Source organism: Dendrobates tinctorius, unplaced genomic scaffold (assembly GCF_039654945.1).
Source record: "Dendrobates tinctorius isolate UK_male_01 unplaced genomic scaffold, ASM3965494v1 ptg000054l, whole genome shotgun sequence".
NCBI lineage: Eukaryota > Metazoa > Chordata > Amphibia > Anura > Dendrobatidae > Dendrobates > Dendrobates tinctorius.
The window spans coordinates 16,731,649-16,753,379 of record NW_027361722.1 but is presented as its reverse complement, the minus strand read 5'-3'; the positions used below and the strand labels follow the sequence as shown (position 1 = coordinate 16,753,379).

The window sequence follows — 21,731 nt, the reverse complement described above, 5'->3', positions numbered from 1 at the left end:
GAGGGTGGCCATGAAGATCAGTGGCCATAATATGTAGACTGATGAAACATGTCATGAGTTTTCATATATTATAATGGCGGCATATGATGGCTTCTATATTGTAGTGGTCCACATCCCTTATACGTCCTCATATCTAGTCTACATGCACAACAATCATTTGTTACAATAAAATTGAACATTCTAAAGAAATGTTAACAATTCTGAGAGTCTTCAAAGCCAACCCTTCTCCAAACATTTGTAATAAATAGTGTCAAGAACATATAATACATTTGTAGATCTTCATTTATGTTATTTTTGCACATTTTATATTGTCATTTAATGTATTTTGTGTATGAAATTTTTCCCAATAATGTAAATGCAAAAAAAGAACTTAAAAAGTAATTAAAAAATTATTTAATAAATAATAAAAAAATAAAACTTTCCAGATTAGTGTACCAGTAATTCTAAATAGCTCTTACAAAATGGTTCTGCTTTCACACGAAATGTATGTAAGGAAAAACCAGAAACTTCATGTACAATCAAAACCAAAAGCTAAAGATAAACAAATAAGACTAAAGTCCCTGCTTGCGAAAGCTTACAATCTACGAGGAGATAGAGGGAACAAAAGAGGAAGAAGGGTTTCATTTCTACTGGATAAAAATATTGGGACCACTACACGTGTCATCCAGGAGCTTTCCTGACCTTGTGTCCTACACCCTTAGACATTAATGTGGAGTCGCCTCCTCTGCATGAGAAACGACTTTCACTCTTCTGGGAAGGATTTCTACAAGATTTTGGAGGATTTTTTGCCCCTTTATCCAGAAGATCATTTGATCGCTCGTACAATACAGTGAAATACTTTTGTATTGCAGCGTCGTATCCCATCTTTGTATTTTATTAATTCAGACCCGTTCTCTAAACACTTGAACTACAGGGTCCAGACCCTTTTTTTGCTATTTTGTCCTTACCGTAGAGAGATTTAGGGGGATATGAGCATCTTGAGAAGTACAATTACAATGCAACATTGATGATGATATATTAGGACGGTTTCATGATTTTGGAGGAACATGACTGGAAATCCAGTTAACAGTCCGGAGATTTATACATCAGGAGAGATCCAGTGCTTTTTGTATCTGGTCGCTTTTCCGGTATCTTTTACTCTAAAATGAAAAATTATGATAAATTTATACATGTTACATTTTTGCTATGGGTACATCTCATTTTAGAGAGGGATTGGCAAAATAATACCATCTTGCAAAGCACATTTATTAATCCATACAAACTATTCTAGGAGGAAGACCTAACAAATAGTGCTTGTATTTTTGAGGCCATATCTGCTACTTCTGAACTTGTGCTACATGGAGACAGGATAGGCGGAATCCCTCATTTCTGTGTGTGATGTGTATGGGAGCCATCTTGTAATATCTTATGTTGTCGTTTTATGTTTTTTTGGATGCGTTACACTCGTAAAGGAATATTTCTGTACAAAATAAGTGCCATATTAGCATTTTGTTCTCAAGGGGTTAAATGATATTGGGTACGACATGTGACACTATGAGATAGTGTGCTGAGTGTTGGGAGAAGGCACAGTTTTTTGTCTGGTATTCGGTTACCTAGTTGTCCTCTCTGGAAGAGGATGGACAGCATTGTAGAGATGTCTAGTCTAGAGCCACTGCTAAGACCCCAGAGAAGTAATTTTATCGAGTGAACCGTCGTTCCAACTAGGGTTGGGACACGAGTGATGCAGACGGGAGACAGATTGATGAGGAGGACCTATGAAAGAGACTAGACCGGTACTGAAGCAGAAACCAGGATAGGGCCAAAGTGACCAGATGAGGTTGGGCAGAGACCAATTTGGAATGTTAGGGAGTATGAGGAGAAGTTGTGTAGTGCTGTGTTTGACTGTAACCAATAACATGAGTGGAGTAGACCTCACTCTGTACGATGAGTTTGGCGATTACGAAGTAATTTTATCGAGTGAACCGTGGTTCCAACTAGGGTTGGGACACGAGTGATGCAGACGGGTGACAGATTGATGAGGAGGACCTATGAAAGAGACTAGACCGGTACTGAGGCAGAAACCAGGATAGGGCCAAAGTGACCAGATGAGGTTGGGCAGAGACCAATTTGGAATGTTAGGGAGTATGAGGAGAAGTTGTGTAGTGTTGTGTTTGACTGTAAACCAATGACATGAGTGGAGTAGACCTCACTCAGTACGATGAGTTTGGCGATTACAACAAAAGGAGAAGACAGGCAATGGCGCAAGTCCGGGAAATGAAAATCACTAAAGAAAGATCTGTTTTTTTCTGTAAATGTGAGGTTGACTATTCCATTACAACATTATAAATTTTACATCTCCATATTGGAGGCGGCTAGGAAATGAAAACTACTCACTTTCCTTTTTTTCTTCATACATACGAACACAATTATCATGACCAAACTTAAAATCAGGATAATGAAGATGATGATGATGTAAGTACTAACGAACTTCCATTCTGAGACTTTATATCCTGTGAAATAAATGTTAGAAACGTGTGAGGTCTTACTGGATTTTATACCAAGTTTAGGAATTGCTCATTTTTTCTAGAGGCATTCTGACTAGAGATGAGCAAAGTATTTTTTTTCAAAAAATGAACAACAAAGCCATCAATTGCCCATAAAAGTTGTGTGTAAGCACTCTTGGAGGTCTCCTAGGACTGTAGAGAACACTTATCAAGGTCTTTAACACAAACACAGCCTTAGTAAGGAACAAGTAGCCTCACATATGGCTGTTGGTAAACAGATGGTGTGGAGAAACGAGGGTCAGTGGATGCTCTTGTCTGCTGTCTTTAGAAAGACCAAATGGACCAGGGCTCATCCCACTGAACACCTGCTCTCCTTCCCCATGGGCATAATACTACTCAGACAACACAAGGTGAGGGTAAAAAAAGTGTTCAATAGTCAACATTCAGGCTTATATGAACAATGGCCTATGTCTCCTGACCTACTGAGAAATATGCTGTGTCATCACAGATGGTAACTGGTGATAACCAACAGCCTGTGTCACCATACACTCTTCTTCATTGCTTCTCTGTCACACACTACCTGCATAGTTTTTTCAATGTTTTATGGCTTTCTCTTCCTATCTCCTTTGTTAAATTGTGATGTCCTCTCACTATCCATATTCACCCCAAATTGGCTGCTGCATTTCCTGCTTCTGTTTTTATTCTGGCTAAGTATAATCTCTAATGATTGGCTGTGCTATGCAATTTGATTTGATAAATAACAGGCATTTTGAGGAATCCTGCCCAGCTCTAACGATCAGCTTTTTTGTGCAACTTGGCTCATGTTGAGTTAAATCAATGTGAATCAAATTTCCCAACCAAATTCGACCAAATCTGACAAATTTCATTTCATTCCTTCATCTCTAAAATCTAGTAAGAAACTGAAGCACAAAAGTGGCCAAACACTGTAAAGTGTTTGCTCATTTTTGAACCTATGCAAGTATGGGAGGCAACTGGAGAGATCCCACCAGAGATACACGTTTTTTGAGAGCCTGACTTAATCAAATATTCTAATACTTACCGGTGCCATTTAGATCTGTTGATAGATATTTCTCCGAGTTAAGGGCAGGGTGACGGACCACACAAATTACATGGACCTTACTATATCCGGTACTCAAGATATTCAGAGTAAAATTACTTATAACCGTCTCGGTTTCATTCTGGTGGACAATAGAGTGAATTTCTGGAGCTATATTCAAGTTTTCCGGGAGCTTCCATGTGATATTGGGAGCCGGATACCCAGTGGCGGAGCAGGTGATAATATACAGTATGTCCAGGATATCATGGGGACCAATTTTATGTACTTCCAGGTTAGGTTCCAATATTTGTTCTTCTGGATGTAAAAGAAAAATAGGAAATTAAAATGCTTGCCAAGCTTAAATTTAAAATCCAATGAAGGTCCTTAGATTAGTTCAACATTGGCCAAAATTTCAGAAGGATGATACAACTCGCTAATGTACAGGAGGCTTTCAAAACTTTCCTCCAACAGATGATGTTGGAGAAAGAAGAATCAAGCTTTTTGAATTACGACTTTCGTCTGATTAGAAGCCATCTGATTAGAAGTGTGATGGTCCAGGGGAAGAGAGATAAAGTTTACAGATCAAAGAGCAAGCTTGTAGAAGCCAAAGAATTGAGACATTTCACTAAAATCCGATTCCAAGTTTGATTTTTAGCCAAAAATACAAGCTCTTAAAGGGTTTTTTTTTCACGTATAGAAGTTCACTTTAATCAGTAAATCTTGGAATAATAATAACTTCCACTATTGGAAGCGTTTAAATAAAATGTTCCTGTGCTGAGATAATCTCATAAATGTGTCCCTGCTGTGTACTGTGTAATGGCTGTGTCTTAGGGCCCCGTCACACACAGCGATCTCACTAGCGAGATCGCTGCTGAGTCACAAGTTTTGTGACGCCACAGCAATCTCACCAGCGATATCGCTGTGTGTGACAGCGATCAGCGACCGGCCCCCCTTCCGGGTATCGCTGATCGCTGGGGAAATGTCAGGACATTTTTGGGATCGCTGGTCTCCCGCTGGCCAGCACGCATCACTGCATGTGACCGGTGGGAGACCAGCAACCAGCGAGCAGGAGCCGGTAACTAAGGTAAACATCAGGTTTCTAAGGGGCGCGTGGCCCCTAGAAACCCGATGTGTACCTTAGTTACCAGCGCGCTGATGCAGGGAGCTGGTAACTAAGGTACACATCGGGTTTCTAAGTGCCGCGCGCTCCTTAGAAACCCGATGTGTACCTTAGTTACCAGCGCGCTGATGCAGGGAGCTGGTAACTAAGGTACACATCGGGTTTCTAAGGAGGGCGCGCTCCTTAGAAACCCGATGTGTACCTTAGTTACCAGCGCGCTGATGCAGGGAGCTGGTAACTAAGGTGCACATCGGGTTTCTAAGGCTGGTTTCACATTAGCGTTGAAACAACGCTGCGCACTGCGTCGGTAAGCCCCGCCCTGATCCGGCTCCCTGCCCGCATGCAGCATGTTGCATTTCGGCGCGCACGGCGCACCGTCAAAAGTGCGCAGCACGCTACTTTCACACTGGCAGCGCATGATCTGCGCACCCTATGCTAAACATAGGGTGCGCCGATCGCATGCGTGCAAATGCGAAAGTAGGCGGTGATCCCGGATGGGGCGGGCAGGGAGCCGGATCAGGGCGGGGCTTACCGACGCAGTGCGCAGCGTTGTTTCAATGCTACTGTGAAGTGCCGCGCCCTCCTTAGAAACCCGATGTGTACCTTAGTTACCAGCTCCCTGCATCAGCACGCTGGTATCTAAGGTGCACAGCGACGCACCCGCTCAGCGTTGCTGGTGCTGATCGCTGGTGAAGCTGCCTGTTTGACAGCTCACCAGCGATCATGTAGCGACACACCAGCGATCCTGACAATGTCATATCGTTATCGGGATCGCTGGTGCATCGCTATGTGTGACTCCAGCATTACTGTGCATGAACATGGTCAGATCATACCACATCTCCTGGTCAGGGGAGGAAGCAAAAGAGAGAGTATACAGAAAGGACAGCACAGGATCACAGCTGATTCTTTTGGTGAGGTAAAACACTTCCCTGTGTGTTTTTAAACATTATTTTACATCAAAGAAAGAAAAATTTGCTATCCCATGCTGTAATGACAGTTCACTCTTTTCTCCCCCCCCCCCAGCCGGTAGCTATGGTACGATCAGACCATGTTCCTGTATGGTCAGACACAGCCATTACATAGTACACCGCAGGAGCACATTTATAAGATTATCTCAGCACAGGAACATTTTATTTAAACACATCCAATCGTAAAACTTGTTATTATTCCAAAATCAATATGTTAAAAGAAACTTTTTGCTTGTGGGAAACCCCTTTAAGTATTAAAATAGCATCCCCAAAGAAGTCTTTTAAGCAGAATACGCTTAAATTCTATAGAGTTCTTCCAGTAATTCCAGCCTTTACTTCGAGATGACGCTTACCGTAGACTTTGAGGCAGATGGTTCCAGTGGAAGCTCCGAATGGAAACAGATTGAAGATACATTTGAAACATCCCTCATCCACCAGAGTCACAGGGCTGATCGTTATCGCTGTGATATTGAGACTTTTGGGCGAAGAATGTTTTGCTCGATTCATGTAGTAACCAAGAAGTTTATGACCATAAGCTTTACTGGCGGTAGCCACGGCCCCGGTAAAATTACCAGATTCTTTATGCCATGTGATTTGTATGACATTTGATTCATTGGTCATCAGTTGGCACTCAAAAGTTACGTTGCCGCCAAGTCTCGCCGTTTTCTTTGCAGTGTGTTTGACCCGTATTGACCCTTTGGAAACAAAAGTCAAACAATGTAAAACTAGTAATGCAAAGTAAGGATATGTGCAAACCCATGTTATAACCTTGAGATAAGTCACTTTTCATTTTGTTCTTTGATAAAAATAAATGATCATTTCTATTTTATAAAACATTCTTACACTGCAGCATTTTTTCCAGACCTGCCTAAAACATTTGCATAATTTTACGCTATGGTGTTATGGTGACCTAATGTCAGTTCAACCTTTTAACGCAAACTGCTAATATTAGCCTCAGATATTGATTGGAACTTGGAGAACTGGACAGTTGAGAAAAAAAACTGTTCCATTAGAGAATGTTCTAGTGACCTTCACCTTGACCTAATGCGGCTGATCGTTCCACTGCTCGATCAATAAAGTCTATTTAGGCACAAGAATGTCCATTTTATGCCATCGGTAGATATAAATGTGCCGCTGATAACCCAACAACTCAAACATCAAGACAAAGATGATCGTCTCTGCGTCTGTGGGAAGTTTGGTCACATCTGCCATCGTCTTTCTGGGACATTCACTCCATTCGGAAAGTACTAATGATAACCATTACAAGCAGCGTCTAACACAGGGTTCCTCCTACTACTGAAAGCTAGAAGCCCCTCAGTGACGACCACAAGAACTAAATCAATGTCAGGTAGCAAACACAAAAAATTATAACGAGGTAACAAGCAGACCCCCCCATGATAGTTACAAGTAGAGAACCCCCAAAGAGTAACACTCACCTAGTACACAGCTACAGAGAAACACGAGTATGCCTAGAGACATCATACTCAGTAACTGGAATTATTCAAAGTCTCAGAATGAGGAACAGCTCAAAATAAATAGACGTGATGGATGGGGATTTTTTTTAACTGAAAATAAATAGACGTGATGGATGGGGATTTTTTTAACTCCTGACTAGTGTTGAGCGATACCATCCGATACCCTAAAATATCAGATCGGATGGTTTCGGCCCGATACGAAAAAAGTATCGGGTATCGCCGATTCCGATACCGGAAGCCCCATTCAAGTCTATGGGACTTCCGGTATAGGAATAAGAAAAACCCTTTTCTCTCCTTGTACAGCCTCTTGGGGGGGGGTGTACGGACCTTCCGGGGGTCTGTGCCGACTACCCGGGGGTCAGTGCGGACTGCCGGTGGTGTGTGCCGGCCTGCCGGTGGTCTGTACCGACTGTCCGGGTGTCTGTGCAGGCTGCGGAGGGCTGTGCCGGCCTGCCGGTGGTCTGTACCGACTGCCCGGGGGTCTGTGCGGACTGCCGGTGGTCTGTGCCGGCCTGCCGGTGGTCTGTGCCAACTGTCCGGGGGTCTGAGCAGACTGTGGGGGTCTGTGCAGGATAGTCCGATGGGACTACAAGTCCCATCGGGCGATGCCTGCTACCATGACGGTGATTGACACATTAGCCAATGATGGGACAGTAGTAGGTGGTCTGTACCGGCCTGCTGGGGGGCTGTGCTGGCCTGCCGGGGGGGCTGTGCAGGCTGTGGGGGTCTGTGCAGGACTACAAGTCCCATCGGGCGATGCCTGCTACCATGACGGTGATTGACACATTAGCCAATGATGGGACAGTAGTAGTCCCATCATCCGGCTAATTCGTTGAATGTACAAAAAAACCCAAAACATACTACATACATACTACATGCTACATACATACTACATACATGCTACATACATGCAACATATATACTACATGCATGCAACATACATACTGCATATATACCACATGCATGCAACATGCATACTACATATATACCACATATATAATACATGCATGCAACAGGCATACTACATATATACCACATATATACAACATGCATACTACATATATGACACATATACCGGGGGGCTGTGCCAACTGTCCGGGGGTCTGTGCAGGCTGCGGGGGTCTGTACCGGCCTGCCGGGGGGCTGTGCCGGCCTGCCGGTGGTCTATACCGGCTGTCTGGGGGTCTGAGCGGACTGCCGGGGGTCTGTACCGGCCTGCCGGGGGGCTGTGCCGGCCTGCCGGTGGTCTGTATCGACTGTCCGGGGGGCTGTGCAGGCTGCGGGGGTCTGTATCGGCCTGCCGGGGGGATGTGCCGGCCTGCCGGTGGTCTGTACCGACTGTCCGGGGGTCTGAGCGGACTGCCGGGGGTCTGTACCGGCCTGCCAGGGGGCTGTGCCGGCCTGCCGGTGGTCTGTACCGACTGTCCGGGGGTCTGAGCGGACTGCCGGGGGGCTGTGCCAGCCTGCCGGGGGGCTGTGCCGACTGCCCGGGGGTCTGTGCGGACTGCCGGGGGTCTGTGGGGGTCTGTGCGGACTGCCGGGGGTCTGTACCGGCCTGCCGGGGGGCTGTGCCGGCCTGCCGGGGGGCTGTGCCGACTGTCCGGGGGTCTGTGCAGGCTGCGGGGGTCTGTGCAGGATCGTCCGATGGGACTACAAGTCCCATCGGGCGATGCCTGCTACCATGACGGTGATTGACACATTAGCCAATGATGGGACAGTAGTAGTCCCATCATCCGGCCTATGTGTTGCATGTAAAAAAAAAAAAAATACATACTACATACATGCATGTCATGGTGAGTATGTACTCTATGTTATATGTACTGTATGTCTATATGTATGTATTGTATGAATGTATTGTATGTAGTGTATATGTATGTTGCATGCATGTAGTATATATGTAGTATATATGTAGTATACATGTTGCATGCATGTGGTATATATGTAGTATGTATGTAGTATGTATGTTGCATGTAGTATATATGTATGTTGCATGCATGTAGTATATATGTGGTATATATATAGTATGCATGTTGCATGCATGTGGTATATATGTTGCATGCATGTAGTATGTATGTTGCATGTAGTATATATGTATGTTGCATGCATGTAGTATATATGTGGTATATATGTAGTATGCATGTTGCATGCATGTAGTATATATGTTGTATGTATGTATCATGCATGTAGTATATATGTGGTATATATATAGTATGCATGTTGCATGCATGTGGTATATATGTTGCATGCATGTAGTATGTATGTTGCATGTAGTATATATGTATGTTGCATGCATGTAGTATATATGTGGTATATATGTAGTATGCATGTTGCATGCATGTAGTATATATGTTGTATGTATGTATCATGCATGAAGTATATATGTAGTTTTTATGTTGCATGTAGTATATATGTAGTATATTTGTATGTTGCATGCATGTAGTATATATGTGGTATATATGTAGTATGCATGTTGCATACATGTGGTATATATATGTAGTATGCATGTTGAATGCATGTGGTATATATGTAGTATGTATGTATGTTGCATGCATGTAGTATGTATGTAGCATGTATGTAGTATGTATGTAGTATGTATTTTTTTTTTTTACATTCAACACATAGGCCGGATGATGGGACTACTACTGTCCCATCATTGGCTAATGTGTCAATCACCGTCATGGTAGCAGGCATCGCCCGATGGGACTTGTAGTCCCATCGGACGATCCTGCACAGACCCCCGCAGCCTGCTCAGACCCCCGGACAGTCGGTATAGACCACCGGCAGGCCAGCACAGCCCCCCGGCAGGCCGGTACAGACCCCCGGCAGGCCGCTCAGACCCCCGGACAGTCGGTACAGACCACCGGCAGGCCGGCACAGCCCCACGGCAGGCCGGTACAGACCCACGGCAGTCCGCACAGACCCCCGGGCAGTCGGCACAGACCCCCGGGCAGTCGGCACAGACCACCGGCAGGCCGGCACAGCCCCCCGGCAGGCCGGTACAGACCCACGGCAGTCCGCACAGACCCCCGGGCAGTCGGCACAGACCCACGGGCAGTCGGCACAGACCACCGGCAGGCCGGCACAGCCCCCCGGAAGGCCGGTACAGACCCCCGGACAGTCGGCACAGCCCCCCGGCAGGCCGGTACAGACTCCCGGCAGTCCGCTCAGCCCCCAGCAGGCCGGTACAGACCCCCGCAGCCTGCACAGACCCCCGGACAGTCGGAACAGACCACCGGCAGGCCGGCACAGCCCCCCGGCAGGCCGATACAGACCCCCGGCAGTCCGCTCAGACCCCCGGACAGTCGGTACAGACCAGCGGCAGGCCGGCACAGCCCCCCGGCAGGCTGGTACAGACCCCCGGCAGTCCGCTCAGACCCCCGGACAGTCGGTACAGACCACCGGCAGGCCGGCACAGCCCCCCAGCAGGCCGGTACAGACCCACGGCAGTCGGCACAGACCCCCAGGCAGTCGGCACAGACCACCGGCAGGCCGGCACAGACCACCGGCAGGCTGGCACAGCCCCCCGGAAGGCCGGTACAGACCCCCGGACAGTCGGCACAGCCCCCCGGCAGGCCAGCACAGCCCCCCGGCAGGCCGGTCCATACCCCCGGCAGTCCGCTCAGACCCCCCGGACAGTCGGTACAGACCACCGGCAGGCCGGCACAGCCCCCCAGCAGGCCGGTACAGACCCCCGGCAGTCCGCTCAGACCCCCGGACAGTCGGTACAGACCACCGGCAGGCCGGTACAGCCCCCCGGAAGCCCAATACAGACCCCCGGGCAGTCCGCTCAGACCCCCGGACAGTCGGTACCGGCAGGCCGGCACAGCCCCCCGGCAGGCCGGTACAGACCTCCGCAGCCTGCACAGACCCCTGGACAGTCGGTACAGACCACCGGCAAGCCGGCACAGCCCCCCGGAAGCCCGGTACAGACCCCCGGGCAGTCGGCACAGACCCCCGGACAGTCGGCACACCCCCCCGGTATATGTGGTATATATGCAGTATGCATGTTGCATGCATGTAGTATATATGTGGTATATATGTAGTATGCATGTTGTATGCATGTGGTATATAGGCAGTATGTATGTATGTTGAATGCATGTAGTATATATGTTGCATGTATGTAGCATGCATGTAGTATGTATGTAGTAAGTATTTTTTTTTTTTTGCTTACATTCAACACATAGGCCGGATGATGGGACTACTACTGTCCCATCATTGACTAATGTGTCAATCACCGTCATGGTAGCAGGCATCGCCCGATGGGACTTCATCATTGGCTAATGTGTCAATCACCGTCATGGTAGCAGGCATCGCCCGATGGGACTTGTAGTCCCATCGGACGATCCTGCACAGACCCCCGCAGCCTGCACAGACCCCCGGACAGTCGGCACAGCCCCCCGGCAGGCCGGTACAGTTCTCCGGCAGGCTGGTACAGACCCCCGGCAGGCGACTCAGACCCCCGGACAGTCAGTACAGACCACCAGCAGGCCGGCACAGCCCCCCGGCAGGCCGGTACAGACCCACGGCAGTCGGCACAGACCACCGGCAGGCCGGCACAGCCCCCCGGCAGGCCGGTACAGACCCACAGTAGTCGGCACAGACCACCGGCAGGCCGGCACAGCCCCCCGGAAGGCCGGTACAGACCCCCGGGCAGTCGGCACAGACCACCGGGAGGCCGGTACGGACCCCCGGCAGTCCGCACAGACCCCCGGGATGCCAGTACAGAACCCCGGGCAGTCGGCATAGACCCCCCCGGAAGGCCCGAACTGACGGCGCATCATGATGCGCACAGACCGCGCATCATGATGACGTCGTTTTGGCAGCCAATCAGAGCCACAGCAGTGGCTCTTTGCATTATGGGAACTTCCGATTCCGATATCCGATATTGAAAAAATATCGGTACTCGGTATCGGAATTCCGATACAGCGAATATCGGCCGATACCCGATATTTGCAGTATCGGAATGCTCAACACTACTCCTGACATAACATTCTCGTACTGACTTTAATGCAAATTCAAAAGTCAAGCCCACATCTTGGCCGGCAAATGATGGCTGTTTTATTCAGCCACCATCTGCCTGTAACAGCTGGGGGTGAAGTGCAGCTCCATCCGTGGCTGCCTACCTGTTAAATGTCACTGTTAATCTCTGATAGTGGCATTTAAAGAGCACCAGTAAGGGGGCACATCATTCCATGGGCCTGTCATGATGGTATTTCTGTGAAAGCCAGCTGGTGTTCATAGGAGACCATGATTTTTTTTACCATACATAGTGATAATGCAGTGCTATGTATTGCACAAGAGATCAGTTGATAGCAGGTTCAAGTCCCCTAAGGGGACTGGCAAATACAGTAGAAAGTGAAAAAAGTTTTTAAAAATATATATAAAAAAAGAAATCTAACAGTTCAAATCAACCCCCTTTTCCCCATTAAAAACAATGGAACAAAAAAAAATTACATTTATTTGTTATTGCTGCGTTCGTAAAAGTCCAAGCTATTAAACTATATAATTTAAACAATTAACCTGATGAGTAAATGGCATAACGAGAAAAAAATAAATCTAAACAAAAGGATTATATTTTTTTTCTGCTGACACAACACTGCACAAAAAAGGAATAAGAGGAGATCAAAACATTGTACATACATTGAATTATTATTATTATTTACAAATTTCAGAAATTTTTTTCACCACTAAAATAAAAAAAGCAAATATGCATGTTTGATATCGCTGCATTTAGAATGACCTGGAAAATTCCATAACTCAGTAATTTTACCGTACAATGAATATGCAAATTGCCTCTTCAAAGAGAAAGATAAATTGAACTCCATAGCCACCTGTTGGAAGCAGCTCTCTGAAGAGGCAATTTGCATATTAAATTTCCCAGAAGGGAATTGCAGGTCGCATAAGCTTCCGTACCTTGACATACCAGAACCGGTGTAACAGACCAGATTAACCCCCCACCCAGAATATACCCAGGGTTAAAGTGGCCTAGGCCAGATTATACCCCTCCAGGTCAGAATATACCCCAGCTGCTGTAGATCAGATTTTTCACGCTTTTGAGAACCATCAAAAATGGGGCCCTAGGCAGCACACAGGGCCCCAGGTAGCACACGGGGGGCAAAGACAGCGAACGTGGTCCCAGGCAGCACACGGGGCCCCAGGCAGCACACAGGGGGCAGAGACAGTGAACGGGGTACCAGGCAGCACAGAGGGCCCCAGGCAGCACACAGGGGGCAGAGACAGTGAACGGGGTACCAGGCAGCACATAGGGCCCCAGGCAGCATACAGGGGCCCCAGGCTGTGCACAGGGCCCCAAGTAGCACACGGGCGCCAGGCAGCACGCGGGGGCAGAGACAGTGAACGGGGTCCCAGGCAGCACACAGGAGCTCCAGGCAGCACACAGTGGGCAGACACAGCGAACAGGGTCCCAGGCAGTACACGGGGCCCCAGGCAGCACACAGGTGCCCCAGGCAGCACACAGGGGTATATTCTGGCCCAGAGGGGTATAATCTGGCCTAGGTCACTTTAACCCCGGGTATATTCTGGGCGGGGGGTTAATCTGGTCTGTTATTCCGGTATGTTACTCTCCACAAGGAGAAACGTTACCCCTTAGGCCACCGTACAATGAAAAAAAACATAAAACAATTGTGGAATTGTACTTTTTTTTTCACAATTTCGCCGCACTTGGATTTTTTCACAGTACATCACGTGATAAAATGGAAGGTGCCATTCAAAAGTACAACTCGTCCTACAAAAACAAGCCCTCATATGTCTATGGGGACAGAAAAATAAAAAAAAAAAATATATGGCTATTGGAAGGAGAGGAAAAAACAAAATTTCAAAATTGGAAAATAGCCATGTCTGGAAGGGGTCAAATGACAACATTAATTTTTCCATACAATAACTTTTTTTTGGAGTTTTTTAAAGTGCTAAAATAATTCTGAAATTAGTAAAAAACAAACAAACTGGTGACCAAAGAAAATGGCAATTCCAGTGTTTAAATATATATGATTTACAGTATTTACTTTATGGGTTAAATAGAATTTTGTGGATGTAGAGATTCCAAATATGTTTATGTTTTGATTTTTTTAAAGCCTTAAAGTCTTTATGCAAATGCAAAGTGATTAAATTTTTTTAATCTTGTAAATATTTTTAGAAACTTTTTACTGAGTTTTCATTTTTTGTCCAACTCATAGTAGGCCTTATGGGGCTCCCCCTTCAAGTATGGTGCCATCACCTGTGCCCATTGCTTTAAGTGAACCTTTCAAAAATGGTCACAAAGGCCTCTATGTCATCACCTGCGATCATTTTCTGAAGGGCTCTCCTTACCGCCTTCCAGATGTAAAAATCTGCTGTTGCTGAAGCTGCTTCATAAGCAGCTTACTTGACTCCTGTTGCGCCAACTTCTGCTGCTGTAGCTGTTGCTTTTGGTGGTGCTGCTGCGCTTGCACCAGATGTTCAATCAGGTCCTCCATTTTGCCTGACATTGTTTGTTGGATTGTTGCTGCCTTCACCCAAGACATGCAGTATCTCTTGTAGCAGTCACATGTATTCACTGAGAATGCTGCCCGAGCTTGTAACACCAATTGTAGGGAATGCTACTCACGTGGGTGCGTCGCGAGGCAAAAGAGGAAGTGTTTCCATTGAAATGTCCAAGTTGGTTTTCTGCTGTGTCATAAACCATCCATAAGCAAAGGAAAAAATAAATAGGCTTCAGTGTAGACAAACAAAAGAGTACAACAGTTCTTTGGATAAAGTGCCTTGTCAACCAGTCCTGGTCACACAGGGTAGATAGCATCCAGCCACTGGCTCAGTCTGGATATTCCACACAGGAGGACTTCTCCCTCCACAGACAGACATATGCCAAACATTGGACTTCATTTTACCCTGTGAACCACACGCAGAGGTGGGGTATATGGGAAGCCTGACTCGCCCATCTCTCAGGCTGCCTACAAAACCTGGCCCAGATGCACCAAACAATCCACTTAGTGCTATTTGCACTAAAGCAATACTCCAGGATTATATCACAGATGACAACCACCTCTGTGATGCATACCTCCCATCAACTATGTGTCCCGTAGCCGCCTTATAGGATATACATCAATAATGCAGCATATAGTGCAAATAATGGTCTAGTATAAAGCCAGGGGGATGAAGACATGGCAGGAAGAAGTTTTCTTTATATATTTCTTAGTTTTAATTGTAATAAGATGCAAAATAAAGTTTAAGGGATGGGAAAAAAAATGAATGGCGGAATCGCTGGATAATTATTTTTTAGTTATGTTGGTGTTTTTTGAAATTAGTGCTCCTTAAAATGTAAAAGTGGATATGCATGCCATAAAGTAGAAAAGATGGATGGGAAGAGCAGCACTTCCAACCATAATCAAAACACCAGTCAACTTTAAATCACAAAAAAATTATTTCTCCTTTTCACAATCAAAAAGTCTTGTTCCTCTTAATTCCATCATCAGGTAAGCAACAGCCCCCTCGAGCATGCAGGAAAGGAAAGGAAAACTGAAAATGAGAGATTAGACTAGGTAAAGTAATCTAAAAAAAACTTTTCCTTGTTGGCCATAATTGGAAATAACAGAAGACTTCTCACTTGAAACTTTCAATTGAAATACTGTCGGATCCTCAGGTATCACAGTTCTGCACACTTGTGGTACCTTCAGCTTCCTAGCTTTTAGGGTATTTGATATAGGTTTTAGCTAATGTTACCCTAAAACAGTGACACAAATCTAAATAAGTAATAACACTATCAAACTTATCTTATGGGGTGCCTTACCCAATCATGCATTACACAATCACAAACTCACAACACATGAAAGCAGCCCCCTGGGCCTAACTGCCCACCTAACACTGAAAAAAATCATTGACCTAAACATTGCTCCACTAGAATGGAAACCATGCAAAAACTGACAAACCAAATGCAGGTACTTTGTCACGATGTCAAATGACCAAATATTTCACCATGAGATAGGGACCGTAATGGGCACCAGAGTGGTGCCCAGTTACACAGACAGGTATTTACAAGAGGGAAACATACACAGGCCTGACCCTGACTAAAAATTTTAAATATCGGCTATGTATCATCCAAGAACCCACTAAGCTTGTCACTGTCCGTCTTCACCCCACCAGTACACTTACTTTGCTATATTTCTCTCACTAGGTAGTCTCTGACTTCCCACTGATCTGGCATGGCACTTCCATAGCCCACATTGATTCAGCAATGGCTTACAAAGTTTCTTACAGATTACTGGCATCTTCTCAGTGACAAAACATCATGCAGGCCTTCTAAAGTAGCTCAACTCCTGTAGTCTCTTGTTATGGCCTACAGAAGTATTGGGGTGCTCTCTTGGAGCAGATAGCTCCACTTTACATCAGCTACAGACTTCCGTTGAAGGTACTGTTTAGAGGAAAGCAGATATGTGTGTAATTCCTCTTGTCTGTGTTGTATGACCTCTCAGTTTACTTTTTTGTGCTGATTCTATCTTGTTATATTCCATTTTGCTATGATTTTTTTATGATGCAGATCTTGGATGTTGGTCTGCAACTACTTAGGTGGATATCACTCTTGGCAGACAAAAGCACCTACATGACCTCCCACTGTACTCTATCATCAACTTATTACTGTCCCAGAAAAAAAACCTGGTCCCAGAAAACCTCTTTAACGATCATCAGTTTATAGATTATTGATGTTATACTAATTTATTTTTCACATATAGCATTGGTATTGTAGTTTTTGCATTTTTTTTTCTTTATGTATGTGCATCTCTATAAAAATATTTTTCTTAACTGTAACTATTTTGCTTAAACCCATCCAAGCTCTTTGCCATTTCCTAGCCCCATTTTCTCAATTTTTGGTATGCCATTTGCCAGGCAGTTAATGCTATATGTTATGTGAGTATTTTTTCTCATAATACGAGTTTGGTTTGTAACTTGTTGAATATTCGTAGCACCAATCAAGTCAATAAGTTCATTAATTTGATTTGAATTACAAATAATCCTTTCTATGGTAGCAGTGCCATTCATCACCTCACTTTTACACTGACACCAGCACCGGCTTTTGGTTGGTAATTTTTCAATATGCCCTTAATTTATACTATACTAAGCATGGCCAGATATCAACAAACACCACTTTTTTGTAAGTTTAGGAATCTGCCCAAGTTCTTTTGCTGGGGTCCTTCTTAACCAAATCCATGACCCTTCAGTTTCTTTATTAATTTTTTTTATTAACATTTGTAGATATACAAAACAAAACAAAATGTGTTGCTGCAGTCCTCATAATGTGCTCTTAGGAGTCATAGGGTAAAATTCACATTTTTAACACTGGATATAAATTTAAACACAAACTGTTTTAAGGTTACAATTGTCAATATGCTAAGAAAAGCTTATTAGGACTGAGTCTATATCCCATCGCGGTACCGCAAAAATAATTCAAAAACTTAAAATTGTACTTGAGATTTTCACAAATTCACAAAAGTAGAATACTGAAATAATGTAGGGTTTTTTTTTTTTAAATCTAAAAATCATACTATGTAGAAGTAAAGGTATTGTTTTTAACAATACTGTGCTAGGACAAGGACACACATTCTAAGGGCTGTCACATTTTAAGGGTCTGTAAAAAGCAGCTCCAGTCTAACTAATAAGTAGATTTTTTCACACATGATTCACATAACTTCTCGTCCCCATATGATTAGATTTTTTAAAATATGTATATAAATCATGTATAATTAATTACTGGAAAACATTTTCATAGAAGCTGAACCAGTACGTGGGAATTTCCTTATTATCAGCAATTCCCCATTTATTATTTTGAAGGGTTTACTCATCCAAGAAATAGCAATGTAAATTTCAGAAATGTGTAATTTGTAGTTGCATAAATGCTGGGAATCCCACAATCACTAGAGGTAAGAACTCATGAGGCTCTTTTGAGTATTGTATAGCCTTGTCTCCATTTATTTGGGGTTGGACCATGATTGAAAACATCACTTTGGCTTATTAAAACAGATTGAAAAACCTAGTGTCACAAAAAAAAATCTTCCAATGGCGGCTAGAGAGCACTGGAAAAATGTCCCAGTAGAATAGTTGCTGGTTCCAATGGATTGTATGTATCCCAATGGTCAGACCCTCACTAATTTTATGGCCAGGTCTTCATAAAACTTATAAATACCAGCAAATCAAATAATTATATAATGAAAGAAAAAAAAAATCAAGATGTGCTGTTTTTGATTGTAAGCTTCCTCATGTCAGGTCTATCGGGTTCCTCTTCATTTGACAATATCATAATCTGCGTCATCATTTTCTGCTCTTATTGTGGCGTATGTGATAGTCTCTCTACTTGAATTTACTCCATTTTTTGGTTTGGACTCCCCAAAATCAATAATTGCGTAATGTAATTCGGGAACGCTTTGGCACTGTTCAGCTGGAGGTGCCTGCAAATCAATAAAAAAAACATTAACCTCTACTATAGTTCCATCCTGATTAAATAAAAAAAAACATTTTGGTCCACTTGACGTAAATATATAGAAGCCTTGGAAAAGTTTTAATACTTCACCTAAGACAGTGGCATGCACTATTTTGCAGTCTGTTTAGTCTGTAAGTTGCAACCTTTACATAGTTTCCCTGTCCTCAGTGTTTATGAGTGTCGCTAGTGTCTATCTTATTGCTTCTCCCTATCCCTGGTGTCCAATCATTTAGCACAGAGGTGGGCAATTAATTTTCCAGAGGGGCCATATGAGAGACCATGACTGTTGTGGAGGGCCAAATCAACAGGCTGAAATTAATTCTGCTCAATATTAATATTAACATATTAATTATAATTATTTTACATTAATATTAAATGTATCACTTAATATTGAGCAGAATTAAGTATGCTTGCTGACATATTGCTATATGCCATTTGAGCCCACACTTTGTCCTTTCTATTTACCATAAGAGCCCGTAAACAGCCCCCTCTATATACCGTAAAAGTCCCCACATAGCCTCCCCATGATCAGCATGAGACTCACATAGCCTCCCCATGGTCAGCATGATACCCACAAAGCCTCCCCATGATCAGCGTAAGACCCCACATTGCCTCCCCATGATCAGCATAAGATCCCACATAGCCTCCCCATGTCCTGCATGAGAGCACCATACAGCCTCCCCATGTCCAGCATGAGATTCACACAGCCTCCTCATGTCCAGCATGAGAACCCCATAGCCTCCCCATATCCAGCATGAGAACACCATAGCCTCCCCATGTCCAGCATGAGAACACCATAGCCTCCCCATGTCCAGCATGAGAACTACATATCCTCCTCTCATCAAGCATGAGACCCCATAGCCTCCTCATGTTCAGCATGAGACCCCATAGCTTCCCCAATGCCCAACATGAGACTTCATAGCCTCCCCATGTCCAGCATGAGAACTCCATAGCCTCCCCATGTCCAGCATGAGAACCCCATAGCCTCCTCTCATTGAGCACGAGACCCATAGCCTCACCATGTCCAGCATGAGACCCATAGCCTCCCCATGTCCAGCATGAGAACCCCATAGCCTCCTCTCATTGAGTACGAGACCCATAGCCTCACCATGTCCAGCATGAGAACCCCATAGCCTCCTCTCATTGAGTACGAGACCCATAGCCTCCCCATGTCCAGCATGAGAACCCCATAGCCTCCTCTCATTGAGTACGAGACCCATAGCCTCACCATGTCCAGCATGAGACCCATAGCCTCACCATGTCCAGCATGAGAACTCCATAGCCTCCCCATGTCCAGCATGAGAACCTCATATCCTCCTCTTGTCTAGCATGATACCCCATAGCCTCCCCATGTCCAGCCAAACATCCCATACACATGAAAAAAAACACCACATACTTACTTCTTGTTCCCCCGGCGCTCTGAAAAGGGCATCTGCTCTCTCTGGAGCACTGATTCTCCACAGTGCACAGCTGATGCGATAAAATGATGCCATAGTGTCAGCTGTCTCACATGCTGGTACAGCGTTCCCTTCTCCACCAATGCATTCACCATTGCCTACATCCCGAGGATGCAGATAGAGGTGACAGTGGGTGGCGGCAGACAGGTCAAGGAGGGCAAGGTGAGGCCCTTAGGCCACTGTTTTCAGCCCTTTAGCTATCTCAGTCTGTGGGCCAGATGGGAACAGCCAGAGGGCCAGATGTGGCCCGCAGGCTGCACTTTTCCCAGTTCTAGTTTAGCATAACCATCCTTGGTGACAAGTGGTTCCATATTACCATCTCTTGTGTCAAGTGGCCTAGTACCTTTATCTCTAGATTCAGATACAGACATATCACTATTGCAGCCAGTTCAGCTACAGAGGGTCCATAGGGAAGTGGGGTGCAATTTCTACCGATTTTTGCTCCTTTGTAGTTCATTCTATAATGAACTGCTTTCTATAATGCAGGATATTAGGGAGAAGGGGCCCATAAAATCGGACTGCTGTCTTTTATACAACAGCTTGTCTCTGTTCAGCTACAGAGGGTCCATAGGGAAGTGGGGTGCAATTTCTGCCAACTTTTGCTCCTTTGTAGTTCATTCTATAATGAACTACTTTCTATAATGACATATCCTGCCGATGCAGGATATTAGGGAGAAGGGGCCCATAAAATCGGACTGCTGTCTTTTATACAATAGCTTGTCTCTGTTAGATTTCAAACTCAGGACCTGTTGTATGGAAAGCAGAACCTCTAACAGTGAGCCACTTGCTATGTTTTTCTGTATAAGTGAATTTTCTCTGCCTAAAAACTTAAATCTTTATATTCGCTATTGCAGCGTGCGGTACCATAAGTGAGGTCACCAGGATTCATCAGGTTTGAACTCCAGTGAACTGTCCTACGCCAGCTCAGCGCTAGACACTGGAGGAGTGATTATGCTCCTTTCAGTGTGTTTTGGCTGGCGGGGATAGCGGTCACATCACTGATGTGACCACTATCCAAATCATCTGGGTCACCATGGGACAGTATGGATTATCCTCATGTTGGGCAGGTGAGGGATATGGTTGTTTATTTTTCTTCTTTTTCAGGGGACAGGATTATCTTCACGTCAGGAACAGGTGAGGGATATGGTTGTCTATTATTTTCTGTTTTTACAGGGTACATTAGCATTGGTGGATTAGATGTAAGGTGAGTACCATGGTTGTTTATTATTACCTGTTTTTTGCATGTGACAAGGGCCTCAATGGATTAGGCATAAGATGAGTATAACTCTGCTTTTTTATTTCAAATAAAGGAGTTTGTGTCCTTCTTTCAAATAAACAATTTTATTCTGGCTGTGTCTTTTTACAATCTAACTATGGGGTTAGTAATGGGGGCATTTGATAGACGCCTCTCAATTACTAATCTGTGGGCTTGATGTCAGCGGTCATAAAAACAGCTGCCATCAACCCCACAATCATTACCCTACATGTCACGATTCACCACCACAGGGCAAGTGGGAAATGGCAGGCAAAGCGCCATAAATCACGCATCTACTAGATCCACCATTTCTGGGACAGCTGCAGGCTTATATTTTTAGGCTAGGGGACAATATCCATGGCCCATTACCAGCCTGAGAATACCAGCCCCAAGCTTTCTGCTTTAGCCTGGGTGCTTGTCAAAAATGGGGGGAACCCCACATCTATTTTTTA

At 44.9% G+C, this 21,731-nt stretch overlaps 1 protein-coding gene across 6 annotated transcripts in view; it reads right to left on the bottom strand.

Moving 5' to 3' along the window:
- Positions 1-375: 375 nt before the first annotated feature.
- Positions 376-21,731, bottom strand: part of LOC141091523 (OX-2 membrane glycoprotein-like) — a 33,786-nt gene continuing 12,430 nt past the window's right edge. For 4 of the 6 annotated variants that reach the window (XM_073577156.1, XM_073577160.1, XM_073577161.1 and 1 more), the window contains 4 exons: positions 5,982-6,323; positions 3,544-3,855; positions 2,374-2,489; positions 376-1,139 (listed from right to left, as the gene is read on the bottom strand). In XM_073577156.1, the coding sequence (XP_073433257.1) occupies positions 1,086-1,139; positions 2,374-2,489; positions 3,544-3,855; positions 5,982-6,323 (824 nt within the window). In that variant the 3' untranslated portion in view covers positions 376-1,085. Of the gene's footprint in view, positions 1,140-2,373; positions 2,490-3,543; positions 3,856-5,981; positions 6,324-7,064; positions 7,140-17,311; positions 18,536-21,731 lie in introns of those variants that run through there. The other 2 variants (XM_073577157.1, XR_012232536.1) reach the window with 2 other exon arrangements.